At 50.5% G+C, this 25,134-nt stretch overlaps 9 protein-coding genes and 1 non-coding gene across 10 annotated transcripts; 5 read left to right on the top strand and 5 right to left on the bottom strand.

Moving 5' to 3' along the window:
* Window positions 1-49: 49 nt before the first annotated feature.
* VTN00DRAFT_1961 (uncharacterized protein) lies at window positions 50-3,045 on the top strand (the record flags this gene model as incomplete). The annotated part of the gene is made up of 7 exons (XM_069428126.1): window positions 50-138; window positions 203-402; window positions 457-1,017; window positions 1,767-1,825; window positions 1,898-2,122; window positions 2,217-2,432; window positions 2,830-3,045. 7 exons carry the CDS (start codon window positions 50-52, stop codon window positions 3,043-3,045), a joined length of 1,566 nt encoding a protein of 521 aa, XP_069292663.1.
* A 6,296-nt stretch (window positions 3,046-9,341) lies between these two features.
* On the top strand, window positions 9,342-9,435 carry VTN00DRAFT_t25. Its single transcript has one exon. It is a non-coding gene; the product is annotated as a tRNA-Pro (tRNA).
* An 826-nt stretch (window positions 9,436-10,261) lies between these two features.
* Window positions 10,262-10,879, bottom strand: VTN00DRAFT_1960 (uncharacterized protein; the record flags this gene model as incomplete). The annotated part of the gene is made up of 2 exons (XM_069428125.1): window positions 10,262-10,496; window positions 10,776-10,879. The coding sequence occupies 2 exons, from the start codon at window positions 10,877-10,879 to the stop codon at window positions 10,262-10,264; spliced, it is 339 nt and encodes a 112-aa protein (XP_069292662.1).
* Window positions 10,880-10,987: 108 nt separating this feature from the next.
* VTN00DRAFT_1959 (uncharacterized protein) lies at window positions 10,988-12,525 on the bottom strand (the record flags this gene model as incomplete). The annotated part of the gene is made up of 4 exons (XM_069428123.1): window positions 10,988-11,051; window positions 11,115-12,127; window positions 12,183-12,331; window positions 12,414-12,525. The coding sequence occupies 4 exons, from the start codon at window positions 12,523-12,525 to the stop codon at window positions 10,988-10,990; spliced, it is 1,338 nt and encodes a 445-aa protein (XP_069292661.1).
* A 911-nt stretch (window positions 12,526-13,436) lies between these two features.
* Window positions 13,437-13,925, top strand: VTN00DRAFT_1958 (uncharacterized protein; the record flags this gene model as incomplete). Its single annotated transcript, XM_069428122.1, has 1 exon — window positions 13,437-13,925. One exon carries the CDS (start codon window positions 13,437-13,439, stop codon window positions 13,923-13,925), a length of 489 nt encoding a protein of 162 aa, XP_069292660.1.
* A 515-nt stretch (window positions 13,926-14,440) lies between these two features.
* Window positions 14,441-14,758, bottom strand: VTN00DRAFT_1957 (uncharacterized protein; the record flags this gene model as incomplete). The annotated part of the gene is made up of 1 exon (XM_069428121.1): window positions 14,441-14,758. One exon carries the CDS (start codon window positions 14,756-14,758, stop codon window positions 14,441-14,443), a length of 318 nt encoding a protein of 105 aa, XP_069292659.1.
* Window positions 14,759-14,824: 66 nt separating this feature from the next.
* Window positions 14,825-16,438, top strand: VTN00DRAFT_1956 (uncharacterized protein; the record flags this gene model as incomplete). The annotated part of the gene is made up of 5 exons (XM_069428120.1): window positions 14,825-15,141; window positions 15,236-15,420; window positions 15,509-15,814; window positions 15,875-16,308; window positions 16,412-16,438. 5 exons carry the CDS (start codon window positions 14,825-14,827, stop codon window positions 16,436-16,438), a joined length of 1,269 nt encoding a protein of 422 aa, XP_069292658.1.
* A 2,053-nt stretch (window positions 16,439-18,491) lies between these two features.
* On the top strand, window positions 18,492-19,850 carry VTN00DRAFT_1955 (uncharacterized protein; the record flags this gene model as incomplete). The annotated part of the gene is made up of 3 exons (XM_069428119.1): window positions 18,492-18,645; window positions 18,710-19,124; window positions 19,178-19,850. 3 exons carry the CDS (start codon window positions 18,492-18,494, stop codon window positions 19,848-19,850), a joined length of 1,242 nt encoding a protein of 413 aa, XP_069292657.1.
* Window positions 19,851-20,548: 698 nt separating this feature from the next.
* Window positions 20,549-22,373, bottom strand: VTN00DRAFT_1954 (uncharacterized protein; the record flags this gene model as incomplete). Its single annotated transcript, XM_069428118.1, has 6 exons — window positions 20,549-21,016; window positions 21,076-21,192; window positions 21,251-21,783; window positions 21,837-22,031; window positions 22,174-22,260; window positions 22,322-22,373. The coding sequence occupies 6 exons, from the start codon at window positions 22,371-22,373 to the stop codon at window positions 20,549-20,551; spliced, it is 1,452 nt and encodes a 483-aa protein (XP_069292656.1).
* A 669-nt stretch (window positions 22,374-23,042) lies between these two features.
* VTN00DRAFT_1953 (uncharacterized protein) lies at window positions 23,043-25,042 on the bottom strand (the record flags this gene model as incomplete). The annotated part of the gene is made up of 3 exons (XM_069428117.1): window positions 23,043-24,433; window positions 24,493-24,710; window positions 24,759-25,042. 3 exons carry the CDS (start codon window positions 25,040-25,042, stop codon window positions 23,043-23,045), a joined length of 1,893 nt encoding a protein of 630 aa, XP_069292655.1.
* Window positions 25,043-25,134: the final 92 nt, after the last annotated feature.

Genomic DNA, 25,134 nt, shown 5'->3' with positions numbered 1-25,134 from the left:
ACCTGACTGGCGGGGGCGGTCAGGCCGGGTTCCGTGGTTCTGCCAGGCGATGATGCTGCCCACGCCAGACAGAGCAGCAGCAGCAGCAGCCGTACGCGGTCGCGGGATCTCAGGTGCAGCGAAGGAAAAGCAGCCAAGGTAGCGCAGCGTGCCCGGCTCCATCTCGCGTGTTCGATGCTTGGGGCCTAGTGTCGGCTTGCAGGCGGGTCCGGCACAGGAGCCAAGAGTCAAAGTCCCGAGTCAAGACCTGCGATGTGCGGTGGGCAGGTGGGCCCGCAGGAGCAGGTGAGCAGCCCGTCAACCCAGGGGCCGGGGCGCCTAGCACGAACCCACCCTGGGCCCTAGCGCGCCGCAGGAAACGCCGCCTTTTCCTGCGCCTGGGGGTCGCAGGGGTCGCAGGTGGTCCGTGGAACCTCCCCGTGCCTAAACCTCGCCCCTAAGCTCCTCGGGGCCTAGCCGCCATGGGTCTCACCCACCCATCGCCCCAGGACCCAAGGCCTGAATCTGATAGCCGCCAAGCACGCTCTCGATCAAGTCGTCAACGACACCAACCCCCCCCCCCCCCTTCCAACCCTTTCCCCGTGCCAGCCGCTGCTGATAGGACTGCGTCACGTCCGCATGCTCCCGGCGCTGGCAGGCTGTGGCAGGCCCGGCTCCACCGCGCCCTCCGTACCTTGTCTTCAGGTCTGGCTCGCAGCTCTAGCGTCTCCGTACTCTGCTGCTCGACCGTTAGCCTGCTCGCTTGTGCCCGGATCCGACACCGTTGCCTCTTTCGTCATCTCCTGTCTTCTCCCGAGCGTCCATCGTTCAGCACCGCTGCCAGCCTGCCACAGCTCCAGCCACCAGCCACATCCGTAAACATTATCTCCCTCGGCCGCATGCCAAGCGGATTCCAGCCGGTGGATCCTTCCCCGATGCTGATCCGTCGGTCATTTTTTGATGATCCTGACCCATCGCTCGATGGTTCGGCGATAGACGATGCTTCCATCGTATCCGCTCCTCCATACATAGCACCCAGTAGGCACGTCCGCATCCCATTCCCTCTCTCCGTTCCACCCGTACACTCCCTAGCCTACCGTTGCTCATATTTACACTTTTTCGTGGTCCCTGACCGCACTATGAAAACAGAAGGGGGGAAGAAAAGTAAAAGTAACAAAGGCAGAAGAAAAAAAATAAATATTACTATTATTATTAAAATTAAAAAAAAAAAGGAAGAAAAGATGACATGGTTTGTGCGATGACGGTTCAAACCCCAACCACCTTGGCTGCACAGGGCGCCAACGCGGTTCCTGCCGCTGCCCTACCTGTTGGCGCCTGTGAAACGTTCCTACACCGTATTCTCTTAGTCGCTTTGTGATCCCAGCCTCGACGCCAGACCCCTGGCTGCCCGGGACGGGCTACTTATTACTGACTCGCCGCTCTCGAAGCTCTCTCTTCAGGGCCGATGCTCATAATCGTCCATCCGCCCGCTGCAGCGGTTACACAAAGCTTCCACGGGCAACTCATAGCCAGTCGTTGCAGCATCCCACACGTTGATATACAGTACATTCTAGTTTCAAGCTCAAGTCCAGTCTTCGCTTAATTAAGCCTCTTCTCGAACCCATTTGGTTAAATGGCCCGAAGCGCCTGGACATGGACCTTTCTGCCATAAGAGTGTCAAGGTGGTATTGCCTGCTCCCCGTCCGATCTCAGTAATCTGGGCACATATGCTACATTTCAACCATCTCCTCCACCATTTTCCAGTTCCTACTATGATTTTTCGATAGTTCTCGCAAGCACTGTATCGCATGCGATCGCAGTGTCAGCGGCACATCTATTCCGTAGTGTCAGAGATCCCACCCCTATCGAGCATTGATCAGGCTGCCACTTGGCGACGGGGTAGACTCTGACTCGCCAGGAACATTTCCTTGTCGATCCCAGTGTCAAACCACCATGTGGTTACACCCGAATTCTGGCTGCAACAAGAGGCCAACTGCTCTACGAAACTCTTGTTCATTTTATCCGCATGCCTTATCTCCCGTTCCGTCTCCGGGACCACGGCACCGACCACTCGTCCTCGTTCGACACAATATATCCAAGGATCTCGCGCGTCCCTGACGTCGGGATCTTACAAGACCTAAGCGTAATAACTTATTTATAAATTAAATCTCCCCATGGAACAGCTCAGCCATTCTTCCGGATTCCCCTAGGAGCACAGGCTACTCGCCTAGCTCTAGACTGAAGAGGCCAGGTTTACCACTCGTCGACATGTCATCATCACGACCCGTGGTATGCTGGGAGAACTCATGACGATCGCCCACGCCACGATGCGGAACCCCGACCACTCATTCCCGGGGATCTGCCATACCCGATATAGTCGCAACAGGGCTGCGTCCCTCGTTCTCGAGCTCTCAGAGGCAGACCCCCCTCTTTATGAGGCGACACGATCGCGAGTAAGCTTACTACTATTATATCTAGTGGCTACAGCCACTCCGTCGGATCCTAGCTGGACTGGGTGGCTGCGACGAGTGGCAGAGGACAACGGGCAATTGATGGAAATAATGGCCGCCGTGATCGCACACTTTACCCACCTTCCTCAAACTTGTTTCAGATAGGGTGCCAGCCTGATCCATGTGCGGGTATCCATTGACGTACCGCTGCGGTGCGACCTGCATCATGCAGTGCCCACATACCGTGGCCTTTTTTTGTCCATGATGCCCGTTGTCCGCGTCTGAGCTACCCGGCATGCATCTGCATCCTCCCCCAAACCTTGGAAGCTCAGACAAGCTCTGTTCGAATGTTTCCTCGATTATTCGAGCCGCAGCGGCAGGACATGATGCAGGTAGCCAGATAGCCCCCCGCGACTGGGACCACCTCGCCGCCTGCAACATGCGACTCCGTGGGTTCATCACATCTGGCCTGCAGCGGTACAGGAGATGGCATGGCATGGCTTGCCAGCCCTTGCCTCCTGGCCAGCGCCCTCCAATCCTCCGGCAAGGGCAGACTCCGCATGGTGCACCACATCACACTGCAGCGTATCACGCCCTCCGCATCGACATTGCCTGACGTTCCAGAGATGGAGAGAAAACACGGCGACGTCCACGAGCAATCTCGGGGACCCCACCAGACACGCAGGTGCCAGAAAAGGCTGACAAAGCCGGTCGCTTTTGTTCCCCGCAAGACACGTCCGTGCTGCCTCAGTCTTGCCCGACTCCGGCCTCGGAATTCCATCCGGCGTTTACCCGGCTAAGCAGGTTTTTTCTTTTCGAGTTTGAACTCTACTCGCCAGACTGTGTGTCCGTATTTCGGCTAAGGCTGTTGTTATTATGGCATTGTTATTGTAGGTGACTAATAAGCGCACGTATGTGCAACCGCTGAACGTGCATTATTTCTCCGCAATCCATCTGGTCCCATTATTCGGTCACCTGCCTCGTACCCAGTGCACCATCACCGGCAGCCGATAGCAAGCAGTGGGGACGCCGTTAAATTATCGTGAGACCCCATTTGATCACATCCAGGAAGAAAAAAAAAATGACCGGCCGCACCTGCCGCCCCTCTTCAGTAGATTCACCGCTTTAATTCTTAAAAATTGTAGACTTGTAGCTGCCTATACGGGATTGGAGGATCGTCGCTTTTTCTGTCCGTTAAACTCACCGCACCGTAGAAGCCAAGCAAACCATACGGAGCATTAGAGGTTGGAACCTTGGTAGTCTTGAAGGGATCAACGACTGTGAAGTACAGTAATGTCATCATGCCTCAGGTCATCAACCGTGCAAAAGCTGCTTCATTTCCATCTTTCACAATACCTCTCCCCCTCTCCAACCCTCCACAAGCTATCTGATTCCTAGGATGACCTGACGGGTGCACATTCATCACCTCGTTTCAGAGGTCATCCGCCATCTCTGTCTAGCATAAGCGTCAGCACCCCCAACCAGAATCTCATCCTCCTACAAACCGTCTATACAGTATGAGCAGATACTGTCCTACTGCTACCAACATGAAAATACCCCGTCCCAACCTGAAACCCGCATCACCCCAGGATCTGGACAATAAATAACAGCTCTAGACTCTACTACCTCTTCTCATACCGGTGTGGGGCAAAGAGAACACTTCACAAAAGTTGAAATGTCAATCACAAGTACAAATGCAAGATTTAGACTGGTTGTTGCACAGTCCAGTATATACCTCGGATACAGCACCTGCCTGTCCTGTGCTGGGAACTTTTTTTTTTCTTTTTCTGGCCTCACGAGGCAAGACAGGCTGTACTACGTCTTCGAGCAACTCGACGCATTTGTCTATCTGCATCGCATGGATCGGATATATGCATACATACATACATACCTACCTAACTACCTACCTGGCAGTGCAGGCATGCAACATGATGCATAACATAATGCCCACTTTGCGGGATGAAAATCTACGACGTTGGGCAGATACCTACTCGGTACTTTGAGCTGAGTACTGCGGTAGGTCCCGGCGGGATTCCCGGGTGTACTCTACAGACAGGGATTTGGTGATTTTGGTCAATGCTGGTGTTTTGATGTTGTGTTTAAAAATTGCTGCTGACTATCCTTACTGCCTTCAGTCTCTAGGATCATTGGTATGGCTGACTGATCTGCATCTTGAGAGATATCTCTTCTATAGGTATAATATAACCATATAAACTAATAAGAATCTTTTCTACAAGAATCAGAGACTTCAAGACAGCTTTAACGATTGCTTAAGAACTTTCTGCCTGTCAAAAGGATGAGGCAGTAAGGATGGTCAGCAGCAATTTCTAAAGACAGCATCAAAACACTAGCATTGACCAAAATCACCAAATCCCTGTCTGTGGAGCACACCCGGGAATCCCGTTGTGACCTACTGCAGTAGTTAGTAAGTAGATTGTGGTGGGACCTGCTTAGAGATTAGATAGGGAGGTAGATAGGTAGGTAGGCATCTCCATATGCCGGTTGGGATGAGCTTCAAAAGAAGCAACTGGAGATAAATTGCTGAGTCAGAGTGCTCTGCACGTTTCACTGTATGGTATGTCTTGTAAAGTTATTACCCGGGAAGAGAGTGGCAGGCTTGATGGAAAATGAATACAAACATGATATACATCCCTTTGGTGCGAGATAGGTGTGAATAACAGGTGCCTACTATTTATTAACCAACAAAATAAAGAATAAGCCTGTGAAATATTATTAGAAAATAGATGCAGCCCTTTAACAGGGTCATCACTGGAGTTCTTTGTAATAACTCTAGGTTCTATGATATATACCTACTGTATGCCTACGCAGAGTATGTAGGTAGATATCATGTCATATCGTTATTCCGTTTAAGATTCAGAGCTTGACGGCGATTGTACGTAGCCGGTGATAGCTGTCCAATGGACGATGGACGGTTAATCTTCTTCAGGGAATGTGAAGACATAAGGAGGGGGACAGATGAGTTAATACTGTACCTAGGTGTAAGATCCTTCATCTGTCCACTAATCTTCTTTTCTTCTTTTCCTCTTTCTCTAGGCTAGAATATATAGATTTCAGCAAGTATACTCTTTCAGATGCCTACCAACGGTTGAGCAACTGCTCGGATTATCCGAATTAGGTACATATTTTTCTCACTATATTTCTCTCTTAACCGCAGCCCTGAGACGCATCATTCCAGGGCCGGAGAACAATTCGAAAAGTCAACTGTCACACTCATCCATTCACCCGAATACCTTCCTCGCCTCACCCTTTTCTTACTATCATAGTGCACAGATGCATCGGCAAAGCAAGGGCACGTGCATCAGCCAATCTTACCTGACTAACTTACTAAGCTCCCTCTGCTTTGGGGGAGGACCGGGGCTCTTGAACCTTTTCGACGTCACGCCACCCTTGTTTTTCCCACCTTTTTCCAGAAAAAGCGTTCTCCACTGTGGATAAACCAACAGTGCCACTCTGTGCCGTTTTTCCCCTTCCGCTCGAACGGTGGCCCACGCGCCGCTGATCCTTTCCTTCCTTTGATTGCTTACCTTTTTCGCTGCTTGCTTCCCAAATTAGATGACTCAGATGAGAATCATGTCATTGTCCTCCGCAAAGGTGCCGCCTCGTCGATGAGCATCGAGGAGTACTTGGTTCGATCCGACCCATTCCAGTCAACCACCACACAAAAGCCCCCTCTATATCCATATCCTTTTGTTTTGAGACATGTAGTAAATATCAAAGCGAGGGTTGACCTAATATATATGTCCAAGTTTGAAGCAATATCTTATAGAGGCATTTAATTTATCGGCTACCACAACATAATCTTACACCATCTTACACTCTCAAGCTTCAATATCTCTCTTATTCATTACTCTCTTACCTGGCCCGTCCACATAGCATGGGCACATCGAAGCAATACTCGCGTAAGGAACGTCAAAATGCCAACAACACTGAAGCAGGCTAGAGCGTTATACAGTGATTGGGTTTTCCCAAATTTGACGAAATCATATGCCCATCTAGTAGGTGGATCTATTCTATTCAGCAACGTTGAAGTGTATGCGCCTGTGATTCAAGCATGTGGAGGACCAGATATTGTCACTGAAACGATGCTAGCAAGCATAGATCCCCAGAATAGGGCTTCGGAAAGAAGAACCCCCACCCCCAAACGGGAAGCCCTGCATATTACATGTGGTACACATGATAACTTATGATTTTCTGAGCTGCTTTCTCGTCCAGGATATATAATTTTACTTTATCTGCCAAACTGGCGCATTAGATCTATCGGCATTCCGAAACTACTGAACGTAGTTTTTTTATAATGCATTTCTTGCTGCCCTCTGACAAGCTTGGGCCACGATTGGCACTATCACGATGCCGCAATCCCGCGTGAAACTCGTCAGAAATAATTGCTGGAGCTGCTCAAACTTTATAGTGAGCCACACATGTCCCCAGACAGCGAAACTCAGAATGAAAAATTTTTTTTAGGAATCCCTGGGTCTTCCCAAGATGAGGCCGCTGAGCTGTCCCTTCACCTTGGATACGCCCTCAAACCCAACTGTACAGAGAACGAGACCAATTGTGGTATCGAACCTTCGACGGTTCATGCAATTGGTTAGAGAGGGACCATTAACCGTCTAACTAGCCCCAAAATTGCGATAATGAGAATATGGAGGCCATTCCTCCGAGACGAAATCCAGGCAATCTTTGATGCTGGTCGCAGGGGATCCCGACAAGAAGCCAGGAAGGAGTACCTTATCCGAAGATTCACGCCAAAATACAGGATTGGACAAGACGATTCGGCTGCATTTGTGCACAGCTTATGGTACAGCAGCTTGTGCCAAACACTCAGAAAGGGCATAGAGATGCATTGTCCAAGAGACAGTCACTGCTCCCATCTATATATCGAGATTTGTATCTTAAGGATTGTGAGAGGTGTCACTAAGTTCGAGAATATAGGTGGAACTTCTATTTATCCGGATATCACAAGAAGGAGCGCAATCCGATGGGTTCCTCCTAGAACAGCAGGAACTGCCACGTATGTACTTCAAGTCCAAGCCCTGAAAGAGATCTATCGAGCCCAGCATGGAGCAGTTCAACATATGCATATAAAGACAGCTTTTTCAGAACTATTTCCTATAGTGCCCTTTCCTAACTTCCTTGTCTTACTCCTTCTCTCCTCTCAAGGTGTTTATCGGAGGAAATGTGTGTCCTTTTTCTCTATGTGCTAGATTGCGGTCCCTTTGTCCAAGCCGCTCTTAGAAGACAAAGCCCGACAAGAGACCTGAGTTGTTGTATGGCAAGAACAATCATTTGACCTTGACCCTGCGCTATCCCGACTCTGGATACATTATCCGTTCGTTCGTATCTTCTGCAACGAATTTCCAAGAGACGGCAGCGACGGAGGCCCAACTTGGAGGAAAACTGGGTGCATATAATTCAATACCTGCAATACATAGCTCCAGCTCCCCTTCACTCTCCTGCAATCCAGCGGTCTGCATCTTCAGGTGCTGCCTACTACTGCCGGACAGACATGTTGAATGCGGCAGTCTCAGACCACTGAAAGACCTCATAGGTCCGTTGAACGGAAAGATACAGCATACATGTAGCTGAATACGGGATCTAGAACCAGTTCATAAAGGAATTAACCCGACGCTTCATTACGTCTGTTTGCTTGAACGAACATTGCCAGGAGGGAGCAGACTAAGACCTACATGCAGATGTGCGGAATTAGCCAAGCAAACAGGGGTCCTGGAAGATTCCAAAGAAATTAGGGGGATGAATTTTTCGGGTATAAATATTGAGCTACACTTCATCATCATAGCTCGACTTACGATCAATTCTCGAAATGTTTCTAAAAAGAGACACCTCTCTTTCTTTGAGACTATGTTTTGATAACAATCTTTGCATATACCTACGAGGCAGACTTATTGGTCTTGGCCCCTTCATACAAAAAGTCGAACGCCTCCAGCAAGTTCCGTGCAAGATTGGTTTCATCTGTTTACAGAGAGAGAGCTCGGCTTTGGCAGCAATTCCAAGTTCAGCTGTGAGGATTTTCGCGACCTCCTAATTCCCAATCTGTGACGGCACGGCAGACACCTAGGCGGTAAGGTAGGCGGTGTTGAGCATTCCTTTGTCTCTGGGATACTGCCGGTCCTACTTGCCTATATATACCACGTTACACGAAGCCCTGTGAATTCTTTCCTTTCTTTTCCCCTCATGCTTTCGATTCTGTATGACAAGCTACCATAGTTTTAGCTAATAATACTATGACTGAGCACCGTCACACAATCCATGAAGGGATCTGAACTCAAATCCAAGCGCTTCTAATCAACGAAATAGCTTATATACTCTTACACCCAAGAGTTTGGTGGCGTTCATATTCATAACTACTTTTCTTTGCCCATCTTGACTCAGTGGGTTGATGCATAGAGGTTGAAGTTTGACAATGCTGATATGGCTGATAAGCACATCCGGGTCAAGCCAGCCATTGTTGACTACGACTCCGATGACCAGTATCGGGCAGCCATCACACATCTGTTTTATGGATCTGCAGAGCACATTGGAGATGTGCAGAGGAAGAGTTGTACTGTTGGCAGCTCAGAACAGCTGAAAGATATCCTCAAAAGCCTTGATCCTAGTGATGCAAAAATGGCATGTACAATCATACTGACCTCTTACACTACCTGGGCAAACTGTATGATGATGGTTGAGAAGTGGGGCCAAGGACAAAGGCAAGGCCCCTGAATGTATCAATGAGGATAATATGATGATGATCCAGATGAGCTGCCTGAGGATGAAGGGCTGGAAGCGAGCTACCCCCCACAGAGGGACTACGACATAAGAATTTTTGAACGTTTTCCATTTCGAGTATGGAATTTTTGAACGCTTTCCATTTCGAGTATGGCGGTCTCACCAGCCCGGGTGGTCTAGTTGGCTATGATTCTCGCTTAGGGCTTACCCTGAGCTCAATGCTTGCGAGAGGTCCCGCGTTCGAATCGCGGCTCGGGCCTTTGGTTTGCTCTTTTTGTTGTCGGCTAATTGATTTTTTTCTGGGGATTAAAATGATAAAAAAAAAAGTGTAAAAAAAGTGTGTTTAAAACTCCCCAGAATGTTCAGGGAATTGGAAATGCCATGTACCTAGTTTTAGGTTAGTTGATGTAAGGATTCTAGCTTTTAGAGGTTCGCAGTCCTAGTATATAGGCTGTGAAAGACCAGTTTGTTGCTATTCCCTAAGAAAAGTTGCCACTCAAGTTCCTTGCCAAGGTGTTGTTTTCCCCTATTTATTTATTGTCTGTGGGTGCTTTGCGTGAGCTTTAAATGAGGATGACTAAGACTAGAGGTTCGCAGTGGCTTGTAAAAGGCTTTGGTCAAATCCTTGCAATTGATGTGCAGCCTTTCATTCAGGCTCACTTGCACCCCGTGTGCAAAGGTTGTATACATTAAGCAGATATATGTTGTCAGTAAGTGTTATCCTACTTGCTAGGTATTTATAGCTAGAAAATTTTTGTGGCCGAGCGGTTTACCCTATGAGAGGAATTGTATAAATACCTACCTGGACTATCGTCCAACTACGATTTACACGCTGTGGCATCATCCAACGCACGCACATACAATAAATGCATATTTGTATGTATATAATTGATCCTTTATCATGTCATGTTATAATTCACCATCATCTGGGTACCTAGGTATTCATGAACAGAGCTTATTTCCTGCCATTTTCATTTCCGCTGCTCTTAAACAATCCTGTACATAATCCTTCATAGAAGATAAACTCCTGGAATACATATCAATTCTGTGCCGCTTTATGTCCCACGCGGACAATATACATGTAGTTATGCAAAGATCATTAAGGGGAATAATGTATGTATATTGTACAAGATATATGGTAATCCTTTTCCCGCATGATCGATTGTATCCTCGCGACCGATGGGCCTCGGCCTTGCTGTTCGTGGAGCCTTCATTCCGAAAGGGGGTAGATCGGATATAATGGAGTAGGTAATGGGAGACACCCCAACCAAGATAGCAGACCGCCTGAGCAACCCTGCACGAGGCTGTGTCACAGTTATCCTGCTCACAGAAGTGATTAGGTTACAGTTGCAACCAAGATCTACCGCGTCTGTAACCTTGATCGCGTTCTCGACCGGCTAATGAGAAACAAACGTGGCGCAGCTTAGCAGCGTCTGACTGCTAGCTGACACTGGTCTGCGTATCATCATAACCCCACAGGGCGTTTCACAGCGTCTATACCAAGCAGGCCCCCACTGGGGTTCGCACGCTGTTTCATTTAAGCGATTATCATGTGCAATGCTACACCAGCGCGATGCAGAGCATCCGCGGCGCGTTCACCTTTTGTATGGTTCCGCGTTGATCAGGCTCTCTGCATCTCCGACCTGCTTGCGCTCTGAAACCTCTCTAGTCCGCACTTTAGAGCGGAGGGCTTGGGCATTCATAGGCGTCAATCCTTGGGATGGCGGCGGTGATACAGGTTCTGTGTAGAGAGGATGTAACCTGTGGGAAGAAGAGAACCGTACACGGCCATCCCTCATGACTGGTAATTGTCATTGCAAAGGTTCCGAACTCGAGGAAAGCCGGTTCAGATGAAGGTAGACATCTGTGCCGTAGCTGCAAAAAGGGATCTCAGTCAGTCTCACCGTTTCTTTTCTTAAGGAAAGCCAAAGCACCTACCCTTCCATGCTGATCAACTTCAGATCGCCCCCGAAATACCGAGCGTAGAGTCGGCTGATCGGGAGCCCATACCCAAACCCAGCCATAGGGGCCTTGAAGTCGCTCTTGTTAAAGTCCGGATCCAAATTCGGCGTCTGGTCGACAGTGGTGTACATGTATGTCCAAACAAGCGGAATCGAAGACCGTGGGATGCCACCGCCCTCATCGGAGATCTTGATCGTGATGTCCTCTCGCCCTTCAGCCACAATGACTTTCGTCACCGGGAATTCCTCCTTGTCGGCACCGTGGGTTTCAACCACAGCACGCAGAGAGTTCTTCAGAGTCTCGAAGAGCATGTGGGAGAGGTGGCCCGGGACATACATGAAGTTCAGATCCGGTTTACAGATGAGCTGCACCTTGGGAGCTTCGAACAGGCCGTAGTGATCTTCGCAAACAAAACGGGCATTTTCAATCGCCTCCAGAGCCAGCTCTCGAACATTTGTCTTCGTGCAAATTATGCCGACATAATTCGGATGGCGAACATGTGTCTGTTCCGTCAACGCAATGTGCTGTCCAATTAACATCCGTATACCAATACGCGACATGTAGAAGCGGTCGAGGAAGGACTGGATAGTAGAGTCGATCTGGAGACGTTGTCGCTTGCGTTTGTATTCCAAGATACCCTGTGCCACGGTGGTCACGACACTGTCGTGCCTCCGCTTGATGTGCTGAAGTGTTTTTGCAAACCGTTGGTTGTAGTCATTGAGCTCAGGTGGCCACTCTCCTTGATCATCAGATGGAACAAAATACCGTCGAGTCGCTGCTCCCTTGCCTCTTCCGTTGCCGTAGTCAAGTCCACTGCCGTTTCCATTCAGCACCGAAGACGGAGCAGATCGGTATTGCCCCTCCTTGATACTTGGGTTCTGGGTTGCTTCAGAGAGGATCCTCGATTCGCCGCCATTGGTTTTCGTGGACCGCAGTAGACGCGCTCTCACTTCCTGGCTCAGGGACGGTCGGGGAAGGTTGATGATTTCCTGCGCCTATGAGTCATCGTCGGCCCCGAGAACCGTGACAGCGCTAGGGGCATACCTCAAACGACTGCGCATACCAGTCCTGCACCTTCTTTATCGAAGGCATCTCATTGAGCCCATCGGGAAGCTCACCCAGCTCCTGCACGCGGTGGGCAAGACGGATGGGGAGCTCTTCAGAGAGGAACTGCGACGCACGGAAGAGGGTCCCTAGAGTGCAAAGAAACCGGACAGTCAGTAACTCTCGTAGCGTAATTTCCATCGCGATCCTATATTAGATGCCGCCACTCACCAGTCGATGGTCTGTCTCCGAACTGGACCATCTGTCTGAGAGAGACACCGGTTGCGGGGAAGCTGGCATAGTGCCTGATGGTTTCCATCAACCTCTCCGATGCCTTCCACATGGTCAAGATAGTTACTCAGGCCGCGAGGCCTGGAACACAGATCAACACGTCCTCAGATTCTGCGAAACCAATTGAGCAGGTGGTAGTGTGGGAGTATATCACGAGTCGGACGAAAACGGGCAGCTCCCCACCACTAGACCGAAGCAGAGGCTACCGAGGTCGAGCGGGCGCTTCCCCGACGAGAGCGGCAGTCGAACGAACGTGCTGCGTAGGGGCCTGAACGACTCGTCGGATAAAGACCAGGGGAGGAATCAATGGAGGAGAGACAGAAAGGAGCTGGAGTATAAACGCAGTCACGCCGGATCTGGGGTGACTCGATGCATGTGTAGGATTTCTGCCGGTCAGGTGCGGCGTCACGTGGGGCAGGAGATGCCACAGCCAAGCGGACGGAGAGCTCGGGAGAGGTCTGGAGCTGGCCAAGCAGCCGGTGGACTCTCTGTCTCAGCAAGCCCGCCGTATATTGCGTAACGAGAGGCCAGTGTTCTGAAGGATCTGTCCTGACGCTGCGGGCTCCAGGAACCCTTTAACCAGAGGGCGAGGGGCTTCTGCGTCCCGGTGACAGGCGGGAGCTACCCTGTCCTTCCCCGGATCTCCCTTTCGCCCGAGGTTCTCGAGCTGCTTTCCGGACTGAAGTCTGAACCCCACTGATGCCCTCGTGAGAGTCGATCTGTCATCCAAAGGGGTCTTCTGTCCGGAGTAGTACGTCAGAGTCTCAGGGCCTCCATTTCAAATAGCGCGTGGATCGGTTTGGAGTAAAGGCGCCTCGTAGGTTCCTCCCACATGATCCGTTAAAGGCGGCGCCCGGCACGGAGGGCTGAGCTTGTATAAATGCCGGTCCATGCCAGGGACATCCGCCAGCATGGCCTGACTGATGAGTAAATGATGATGCGGGCGGGGAAGACATCATCCCCATGGGCTCTGTAGGAAAGGAGGCACGGAGTACTCCGTATTCCGTCGGCCCTAGTGTTATTTACCTGCGTACTTATGCTCCCCATGACTCAAGCACTGAGCCAAATGGCCCGGCGCTCTCCAAACGGCTGCAAGACGCGCGCCCCGTTGAAACTTTGCTGCAGTGGGCGTCGTCCAGCGAGATATCCCCCACTGTCGAAGACGTTCGAAGTATATTTACCTGGCCTCTACCCCAGTGTGCTGTTCTGGCAGTTCTGCTGCCGCGCACGGGCGGTGCCTGTAACAGTGCGAGTCGTTGTTCCTTCGACTCCCTTCCTCTAAGACGCCATCCGTCGTTGCTAGATCTGCAGATCCAGAGGACCAGAGGCCACAACGGCTTCTTCGTCACGGATGGCCGACCCCGTCGCTCCCGGCCCGGCCGGTGTGGGCTTTCTGGGCTGAGGAGGGTTAAAACTGTGCTCGACGCCCCTTCTGCCCCATACAGGACGTAACCTATTCTCGTCGTTCTGGCGCTTGGACGCTATGGGGATCAATAAGGAACTGTGTCTGCTTTGCCATCTATGTGTTTCCGCCTCAGGCGTTATGCATGGTGGAGTCCTGACAACTGTCTAGCCCACCCACAGCGCGTCGTTCGTTGCATTATGGTTATTCTGTCATTAATCGGTTCCCATCCATTTAAGCCATTGTCATTGGACGAACCATTCCTTTGTTTTGAACGGGCTCCTATGTCGCTTCTGCGCGGAGTCGACTCGGTGCGGCAAGCAGGGCACTATTTGGTGTGCGAGCATGGGGTTCCTAAGTATGGATCGCACCAAGCCGAACTTCCTCCGCCTGTGAAAACATGGGCTGCCTTGCATGGCTGGATTTAGACCGTGTATGAATAGGAACATTCTGGGCACCTCTCCATCCTGCTTCCCTGTCGTCAATTTTTTTTTCTTTGCCCGCGGATGTGAGCGTCCACTGAAGGTAGATGATACGGCCTCCGTCTTCTGGGCTATCCTTGCGGTCATTTTTCTGTTCTCTTGGTCCTGGCCTCGCCGATCAGCAAGCTTGTCAGAGCAGAGGCAATCGGGGAGAAGCCGGTGTGATCTGTTGGACGCTCACATTTTGCCTCTGAATTTTGCGATTCCTTGATGTAAAACCTCGTCTGTAGCTGGTACTGGGGGTCTGGTTTTACCCCTCTCACAGCTTGTTCCATTGTGCGTCTGGCAGGAGGCAGACGGACAAAACCAACGAAAACACACACAACAGCTGCCGGGAGGGAACCCAGTTCCGTTTGTACCTGGATCTCACATTTTTTAAATGTGATTGGGAGCAGATGCATCTTCTCCCTCCTTCAAACCCATCCGTTCTTCTGCATCTTCGCTTTCGACCGTGTAGGTAGAGGAGGATGATGTCGCGTCGCCGTCCATCTCACAGTGAACCAGCGCTTCCAGCGTCGCCCGCGAACCCGCCAGCTGTTGCGTATCCCTTCTCCAACACACAAAACACCCATCAGATGCACCGACGTGGGCCCATCGAAGGTCCCTATGGCCAGAGGCTCACTCGCAGAGTTACCTGGCGCTCCTCGACCTACAAGCTGGTGGCATATCTCTACGTCCTGGGTGTGCTGTATATCGTCTGGCTCATCCGCGATGTCTTCTTTCTGCCTTTCTCCTCATCGTCCCCTCCAGACGGGATCGCCTTCACCCATTCTCTTACAGATGAGTAAGTCGTCCTGAACCGCCAACTGCGTTGGAAACACGCAGTTGGCTACGACACGGTCCCAACGGCCGGATGCTCACCGTGTGTTCTCACCCAGTTATCTGGCTCAGTTTGTGGGTCGTGAAGAGTGCGGCATTTCTTCTAATCACCTTTACAATCCTCCTACTGCCAACGGTGATGAGCGGGAGCTGAAGGATGCTTATTGTCAGAATCGGGCTTCGTTGCTCGATGCAATGAGCAATGGAGGACGACACGGTTTCGATGCGCCGTACATACCACAAGGTAAGTCGTGGGCTATTTCTTGAAAATCTGGAAAGTCAATTGTCGTGAATCTCGTGAAGTTGATTTCCCAGACTGACGTTTTGAACAGGCTGCCACTACCGGTGGTACTCAACCTCGGAGATCTGTGAGATCCTTGGGCGTTTCAGTGGCCTTATTTTCATTGGCGATGCTTCACTTGGAAATATCTATGCTGCTTTCAATATTCTCTTGCGAGAGAATCTGGCTTTCGGATCCCTGAAACAGTGGGAGATGAGCAAGGATCAGATCGAGACATGCAGATGCGAGAACCAGTACACCAGCAACCGTTGCTCAGTATTTCGAGTTAGTTCCAGCGATGATGTATATGCCCACGATGGAAAGTCAGCAACTCGAAGTCCTTATGCATGCTCTGCTCGTAAGAATCCTTGTCACCTGTCGACTGGTCCTCCATTCCAATTACTTACAATTGTTACAGGCCTCTCCCATACACTTTTGACTGTCACTGGATCTCCTGCTCCGGGTAGTGCCCACCAGATATTCAGAAATCTGATCTCCAAGTCAGCAGAGAACAAGAAGCCGATTCCTGTTATCCACAGCCTCTCACTCTCCACATCTCTGTCCCAGCCAATCACAACAGCAAGCATGGACGAGTGGCTCACGGCTGCCAAAGCTAGTGGGCGCAAAATGCCATTCCTCTGGGTTGGACCTACAGCAGCCGGTCTTCAAAAGCCCTCGGGGCTCGTGACGAGCCAGGAAAATAACGCATTGTGGCACTACACGCTCGACACTAGCAAGGCAGCTCAGAGCAGAAATATGGAGGCTTTGGGAATGTATAATGCGACACTACAGGCCACCAGTTTCGACGGCTCAAACTATGGTGAGAAGGTATCGCTGATGCAGGCCATGATGGTAAGTTGCTGTTTTTTCCCTGTGTCCCCAATGTTGAGACCCATAAGCCACAAAGATAATTTTGCAAGACATATGAACTGATATGAGATGGAACTAAAATTAGATCATAAACTGGTTGGCCCACCTCTGATCATGATCAAAATCTTCGAAACTCAAAAAAGGCCATGATACCTTCAACCACCAACCGTATTCCGCTAGTCCTGCAATGTCTTCTCGTGAGAACGATGGAAATGGCGGGATTAAAACTCTATTTTTCCTTTCTACCAAAGATATGCCTTTCAAAAAAATTTCTATTTCCCTTTGGAGAGACATCATATAGGTAGATCGGCAACTAGATTCCTTCTTGTGGGGGTGGGTGGTTGTTTCAAACTTTCTCATACCTGCGACTTGTTTCACCTTCTTGATTCTTCTCTCTTATTTTCCCTTCGCTTCTTTCTCCCTTTTTTTTTCTGAGTCATTTTCATGATATTCTTCATCAGAGCCAAAATTCATTTCCTGACCTAGCCCAAGTGTTGCCTGCCATTGAGAGTGCGAAGAAGTTTCCACCTCAAGTGATATTTTCTTGCACCATTTTCTCCTAACTTCTTCAAGCCTTGTCGAAAATTTATCATTCTACAATTTGCATTTTATTGAAATATGAGAAGTGTCGCAATAGAGCCCGCAGGGGTTGACGAGAGAGGGAAAAAGGTGCTGGTGCGAAAAGGAGCCATTGGTCATTAGAATATTAGAGTTTATCTGTTTTATCTTCCAGACTTCATATTCCGATGAACCAACATTACTTGACGACGCGGGCAGATGTCCTTGAACCTTTCTCGCCCCGCTTTCTCTGGTCCATGGACAGGGTCGCTTTATGTCGACGCGTCGTCATTCCACTTTACGGTAATTCTAATAGGTTAAATTCCTGGAAAATTTTACAAAAAAAGCTATAAATTATGTGTAATGTACTCCATATTCTTCAAGAGTATTGTGAGATACGAACACTGCAGGAACACTCAAAACGGCCCCTGTCAGGTTCTGTTCCGTGCCAATGACAGCTTATCTGGATACAAAACAGTATACACGGATATCACAAGTTACATATATGGCGTTAGATACAGTCTGTCGATGGCACAATCCTAGACAGACCAAATCGGGACCCGGAAGGCCATCCGCGGCTTCCCTCTGCACGTGTAGCCAGTAAGCTCGTCTCTTCTGCACACTCGCTCGGCCTAGTTCGAGCCTCTGTCAATGCCATCCAATCTCGGAGTTGCAGCGCTGTCAGGTGGGGATCAGACACAGTCGAGGCTCAGCTGTTTGTCTTCATCGCTCTCCTTAGTCACCTGTGGATGAGCTTGGGTGTTGATTGGAAGGACGGTTGTTTAACTTCTTGTCCGTTTCCCGCCGCTTATCGTGCTAGCTAGCTCACTTGGCTTGTGGCTTCGGATACTTCGGTCCTGGATCTTGCATGTCAACGCTGACTATGTTCTCTTCAAAGTTTTCTTTGAAATAGCACATACGAGTACCGTGCCTCTGCCACGACAATGAGGTGCAGATTCACTCTCAGACTTTCCGAAAGCAAGAAGCAAAACCATTGCCCTACACAACCGGGGACATGAATCCCCCCGCCATGTGGTTAGCGATGAACTGCTTGTCCAACTCTCAGCCACTGATGCTTATTGGTGTTTTTCCTGGCTAGGACCAGTCTACTGCAACGCCAGGTCTATGAATACGAGCGCCAGCGATCTAGCCCTAAACCTAGGCGATATACTTGAGCTATCAGGCATTTTGACAGGCAGAACCGTATTTTTGAGGCTGAGTCCTTTTTCCCGTACACGTCCCTCGTGTTGAGCTTTTGATCTCCCATGTGCTTTTTATCTCTCCACGTTTGACTCAGGACTCTCCACCTTCCCTCGTGAAAAATGGCAATTCTCTCTTTACGATTGTCATTTTATCACATTGCCGTCTCTAATTTGTGGACGAGTTAAGTGCTACATACCCTGTTTCTGGGGCGTCACTGTCCCCAGACAGCAACCCGGTGCCCTAAAGGGCATATCTCAACTGGGCCCCTTCCTACAAATCTTGCGTACTGGGTAACCGACACACTGAGTTCAAAAATGGCACGAATATCATTGCCCGTTGTCGCGACTCTACTACTTCCCTTCTTGGGAGTAGATGCCCTACGAGCAGTCATGCCAGCCTCCACGATGCTGGGTTTCATGGCGACAGTCGACATGTCTCCTCGTCCTACACATCCGCCAGAAGTTCCGAGAGGAACTCTGAAAGAGCTGGGCAGAAGAAGGACAACAATAGACTATCCCGCTCCGGGTTACTACTGTGGTCTGGTGGATAACGATATAAGTTCGTTCCTATGGCTTGATCGTATCAGGAGTATTTCAACGTGACATGCTTATGGTCGCACCAGATAATCTCCTCACCTGCGTCAATGCCCAAGCGTATTGCATGTACTACTCAACAGCGGCAGGGTGCTGCATCAGCTCGGACCTGAACTCATGTACCGATATGCCAACCTCCTGCATTGATTGGGGCCAGACTTGCGATTCGAGCTGCCAGAACAACCCAAGGATCCTGTCATGCAGCATAACAACTGAACCCTACTGTGGAACCTTTTTCTTCTCATCTGGCACCCGTCTCCTCGCTTGTTTCAGCACCCAATATGCGAGTTCAACGGTCGTCATGCTCAAGGATTATTTTTCCTCTGAACTCGGCACCGATTTCACCACTTTGCTCGATGGCCTGACGAGTAGCTTGTCTAGCAGTCGATATATTTATTCCACCGCCAGCACCGATGAGGACATTGCGCATCCCACTGACTCAGTGTCGAACTCAGGTAGCAGCACCTCAGCAGCAGGTGCGAGCACATTTACCCCAGTTCCGACTCCTCTTCCTCATCGACTAGTGGCAAACATGGAGGAGGAATCTCCGGCGGTGCCATCGCAGGTATCGTGGTCGGCGTCGTCGCTGTAGCAGCCGCATTCGCAGCGTTCCTCATCTGGGTCTTCTTCGTCAAGAGGAAGAAGAATAACGAGAACCAACCCGCATCGTCGTCGCATCCACCACCACAACCACCACAGAGCCCTCCACCCATGATGCAACAACAGCAGCAGCCATACGGCCAAGGACATCTTCCTCCTAGTGTACCAGCCGGCTACTACGTCCCCGACGGTAATAAACCCTACGGGCAGGACGATCATCCCCAGCGTTACAGCAGCACGACGACCGAATACTTCGAGCCAGGGATCCCCGAAATCCAAGGAAACCCGATCCAGCAGCAGTCGCAACCACTGTTGAGCGGCTCTGCGGCAGAATACTACAATCCTAAGGGAAACCCTGAAAGCCATCAGCAGCAGCAACATCCTAGTGAGATCGACAGCACCAGTCCAATCAACCGTGCTACGAGCCTGGCGATCTCGAATCCTGGCACCACTGTCTCGTCAGTGTCATCTCCCCATGGAGGAGGAGGAGGTGGTGGTGGTTACCAGACGGACATCCACAATAATAACAACGCGGGCCCCATCTACGAGCTAGGCACTGGACGGTCATAGTTCTTTCTTACCACATCATGATTTATTAGGTACCTATTTATTTGGTCTAACCGCTATATGATACGACAGGGTATGACGATGAGGTAAATACAGTACGTATGAGGTTCCCTTGTTGATGGATGGATTAATCAATACCATATATATTGATATATTCGTATCCATATTCGACCTATTTGGAACATACTTTGTACATATATATGTACCTCCTAATGTCACAGAAGTCAATCTGTAAACTGCCTTATATTTGCTTTCAAGCTATAATTTGTCTATATATCTAATTCCATTCATCTTGCATATATATATATACGCCACGGTAACAACTATTAATCTTGACCGTTAACCTTTTTTCTGAATTGGAATCAATTTGAAATAGGAAAATTCAATTTCATGACATCAGCTACCTATTTTCGTCATCCAAGAAAATGATATATATGCATGATCATGTCTATCTATATGCATTTGCCACCTTTTTTTCTTTCCATTTTTTGGCCGCGCCCTCCCTGACTTCTCGACCTAGGCGGGTGGAAGGGGAGTGAGGGAGATGGGATGGACGCGCGCTCTATTGCAGTCCAGCACAGCACAATGGCCATCGATTTATTTACCTCCTTTCGCGCCTCTATATTCCGTGAAGATGTATATATATATATACAGCTATCTGGGATAACGCGCTAGGTTAGGTATCCATTTACCTAGCCCAATCAAACGTGCAGATCTGCCGTCTCCGCCTTCGCCAGGTGAGAGGCGTACGGCTCTAGTGCAGCCTTGACCTCGGTTGAGACGAACTTCTCAACCTGCTGCGGCGCACGGCCGACGAAGGTGCTGGGGTCGAGGAGGCTGTCAAGCTGGTCGGTGATGGGTGCGAAGAAGGGAGTGCGACGGATGCGGTCGATCAGGTCGTTGTTCTGGCCGTACTTCTTGACCATGTCCGCGGCCTGGTGGGAGAGGACACGAATCTCCTCGTGAGCATCCTGTCGAGAGAGGCCCTTGTGGACGCAGGCCATGATGATGTTCTCAGTCGCCATGAAGGGGAGTTCGTCGTTGACGTGGCGTTTGATAACTTCGGGGTAGACGACGAATCCGGAAGTGACATTGTTCAGGAGGATGAGGCATGCGTCGGCGCAGAGGTACAGCTCTGGAAGGCTGATGCGTCTGATAGCGCTGTCATCCTAAGATAGAGTTAGTATCCGCTTGCCAGCTAAACCTATGGCATGTTAATATATCTTACCAGAGAACGTTCAAACCACTGTGCGGAGTAAGTGTCCAGTGCATCCTTGGGGAGGTTCTGCAGGTGTCTTCCGAGAGAGCACAGGCGTTCTGATCTCATCGGGTTACGCTTGTAGGCCTGTTCAACAGCGTCAGTGGACATCTCAAATTGGACACCAAATTTCAGATTCGCCTACCATTGCGCTACTGCCAATCTGATCCTTCTCAAAAGGCTCCTCAAGCTCCTTGAGCATGGCCAGATGGCGAATATCAATGCCTATCCGCTCACAGGTAGACCCAAAGGAGCCCAAGGCGTTCGCGACGTCGACGTCGATCTTGCGAGAGTATGTCTGACTGGAGATGATGAATGCAGACGGGAACCCAGCTTTCTTGGTAACCAACTCGTCCAGTTGCTCCACCTTATCGTGATCACCGTTGAAAAGCTGCAGGAACGATGCCTGCGTGCCTGTAGTGCCCTTGACTCCACGGAATCGCAAGTCGTTGCGTGCCCTCTCCAGGTTCCTCAGGTCCATCAGCAGATCCTGGATCCACAGACAAGCTCTCTTTCCCACCGTCACCAGCTGGGCGGGCTGTCCGTGCGTGAAGCCCAGGCAGGGCAGATCCTTGTATTGCTTCGCAAAGTTGGCGAGTTTGTCAATGACGACAGCCAGCTTCGGGATCAAGATATCCAAACCCTCACGGAGCAGGATGAGGTCTGCGTTGTCCGTCACTGATTTTAAGGTCAGTAACATATTCACGGTTTTATCGCATTTTATAGATTACCATAGCATGATGTCGCCCCGCTATGAATAATTCCCGCTGCAGCAGGCGCGACCTGACCGTAGGCATGGACATGTGCCATCACGTCATGTCTCCTCCGCTTCTCTTCCTCGGCGGCGACCTTGAACTCGTCATCCTGGATCGTTGTGTGGGCTCTCATCTGTTCGATTGCTTCGTCTGAGAAGGGGAGTCCAAGTTCTTTCTATCCGTCAGCTCATCGGCCTCTAAAACAAATTTGTCTGCATGTCGTAATATGCATCGGCCAGAACCGATAAATGTAGAGCTCGTGGATGTATCTCTTTTTCGGTACCGCATTCGTCCGGGAGGAACTAGTCCGTACCTTTCTCTGCCTCCGCAAGCCACAACCATAGCTGTCTCCAGGTGGAAAAGCGCTTTCTGGGGGAGAAGAGATATTTCATCTCAGTGCCTACGAATCAGCGTCAGCATGGATCGTCATGTGGAGCTCGAACGAACAGGGGTGGACTTACTCGCATAACGCGAGTTGAGAGGGGTCTGATAGACATCATTGCTGGCGGCCATCTTGCTAGCAAGTCCTACAAGGACGTAAGAAGAGGAATTGGAATTGAGGTGGTGTAAAGGGCGTGAGAAAGAGAAAGGAAGAGAAGGAGGGGAAGTTGTGCGCCTGAGGTGTGGCCAGGAAATTTTGCCTGGGCGGGCCCGAGAGCGGAAGGGACCGCGGGGTCTGGAGTCTCCAGCCATCGGCTTATCGGCGTCACGTTATCGCTCGGCGGGCCCGGAGCTTTGGAGATGCTCCGCCGCCCCAGCAGCGATGACCAAGGGCATTTGCCTTCAGATGGTCATCGTGATATTTGTGTCTTTGGCGTATGCAACTGCAGAGGCACAGTAAGCCCTCTCATTCAATAGGCTTCAGTTCATCACGCTTGTTCAGATTACTTGACTATAAGAACATTAATTGATGCATAGGGTCTATAAATACCTGATCCTCTAATGATACAAAGAAAATACATGTGTTGCCACACGAGCAATATAAGAATATCTCAAAAAAACATTATGGTATCGAGAAATGTCCCCCAAGTCATTTCATAACCAGAGAGAAAGCCGAATCGTTCCCATTTGAACGCCGTGCTTCCCGTAGGCATTAATATTTTAAAAATTATGGGAAGAAAGAATTTTAAGAGAGTAAACAAACTCCCTGAAGGCCAGCCCCGTGAAGTAATGGAAAGGTCCTTAACCCAATGATGCCAGCTGTGCGGACAGACTCCCCTTGTCGTATTTCACATACTTGCCCCTGCCCTTGTCAATCTCATGGTAGCGGTCCCAGAAACGGGCGTACAGCGGCTCGATGACGGCCTGGACCTCACGGGTGAGCGCCCCACGCACCTCGCGCTCCATGTATAGAGCTTTGTGCCGCGCAACCAGCTCGTCGAAGGTGACGTTGAAGGACTTGAACTTGTCCTTGATCGTGTCCTTATCCTTGGACGAAAGCGACTTCACGATCGAGGTCGAGTCGACCGGTCCTCCGGATGTAGGGCGTGCGGAACCCCCGCTGCGGGAGGTATACTGCACATCGAGGAGGTGCTGGGAACACTCACGCCAAGCCTCGAGATATGTAGACGTGCCACGTTTGCGGAATGTGTCAATCCGCGAAATGCTGTCTGGGCTTGAAAGGTAACGGGAAAGTTCGGAGCTTTGACGGATGCAGCGATCAACTAAGCAGAAAATATTGGATACAAAGACGCCCAAAGTCGCCTTGGAGCGGTGCAGAGCGCGGCCACGAGCCTCGAGTGAGATCATGAGAGCCTCGATCATGTCGAGGATAAAGTGTGAGAAGAGAGAGGAACTGTCCGGACTGACGTCCAACGGGGCGGTGCTCGTCGTGCTCGATGTGGAGCGCCAGTTGCCGTCGCCCAGGGACGTGAGTATGGAGGCCAGGGGGCCAGAGTAACCAGTTAGAGTAGTGAGAGAGCTCATCACCTCATTCACAAGTGGAACAGTGCCTCCATCCGGTGGCAGAACTGGGATGTTCGCGGCCTTACGCTTCGTCTCCTCTAGCAATTCGGACAGAGATGACTTGGCTGTCTCCCGGACCGGTCGAAGGGCTTCTATGAATAAGCTCTTCAGCTCTCCCGTCTTCGAGTCTATCCGGTACGACATTGCTGTCACAATCTCAATAATCTCAAAAGCGAGGAAGCAATCCGTCATGAGGTTGGCCTTGATATATTGGTTGAGCTCACGCAAGGTCTTAGAGTACTCGGCGAGAGCAGCGCGGCAGGTGGCTTGCAGGGCTCGTCCCTGCTGCTCCCCTGTGAATATCTTGATGATATTTTCGTGCTCTGCAACAATCAAGCCCTCCAATGCGCTAGAGTATACCCCGATACCGTTAGTCCCTTGCTTGTAAGGGCCATCGGTAGGCCTCCGCTTGACGGTGTTGACAGATGCGATCGCAAGGTTCTGCAGACTGGAGTTGATGTACGATCCGCGGACTTCAGCGTATATCGTGATCGCAGGATTTTCACCCTGCCCACGCTGTGGCCCATGAGCGGCTGCAGATCCGATTGCAGCAGCGATCGGGCTTAGTTCGGAAATAACTCCTCCGGGAATTGTTGGAAAAGAAAGTTCTGCACGCACATAGTTAGCAAGCGCTCCTGCACAGCCATTAAAAGGTACCAAGACGCACGCTTTGTCAGGTAATGTAGAGGTTCTACGGGGCTGATGTTCTCACTCAACGAGGAGCGGAACATGTCCTGGAGCTTCCCGCTTCCAGTGCTGAGTAGAATATTAAACTCAGAAATGGCCTTTTGATTCGATCGCAGGTTCGTCGCATTCAGATCCGTCAGCGCATTATCGACCCGTTTCAGCGCTGCCAGGTACTGCGACAGGCCGACGCTTTGTGGACTTCTCACAGTCAGTAACAAGTTGTGCGAACGGGTCAAAGCTCCTTACCCAGCACGGATTATTCCTTCCTCGCGGCCCTTGGCATCCAGAGGTTGCCGCAGGCGATCGATAGCTTCGTTGACCTTGTCGATGTTGCTGTTGGTGATCTGAAGAGATTGAGTATTACTGTAGATGGGTCCGATGGCCTCCTTAACGACCTTGCCGCTGGTTTCGAGGCGGACCAGGGAGCCTTGAATCTTTTTCGTGAGGACTCTGAGCTTGTCCAGGTTCGCATACAGCACCTCCACCTCCGCGCTCTCTTCCGCGTAAGCGGTGTTCCGAGGGGCGACCATGGCTGCTCACTCTGCGCGGGGAACAGGGATTTGACGACGTTGAGATTAGGTGTCGAGACGTTCAGGGGTATAATGGGCGCGAGCCGTCCGAT

The sequence above is a fragment of the Thermoascus crustaceus genome (assembly GCF_041956765.1).
Source record: "Thermoascus crustaceus strain CBS 181.67 unplaced genomic scaffold VTN00scaffold_1, whole genome shotgun sequence".
Classification (NCBI taxonomy): Eukaryota; Fungi; Ascomycota; class Eurotiomycetes; order Eurotiales; family Thermoascaceae; genus Thermoascus; species Thermoascus crustaceus.
This window is presented reverse-complemented; position numbering and strand designations above follow the sequence as displayed.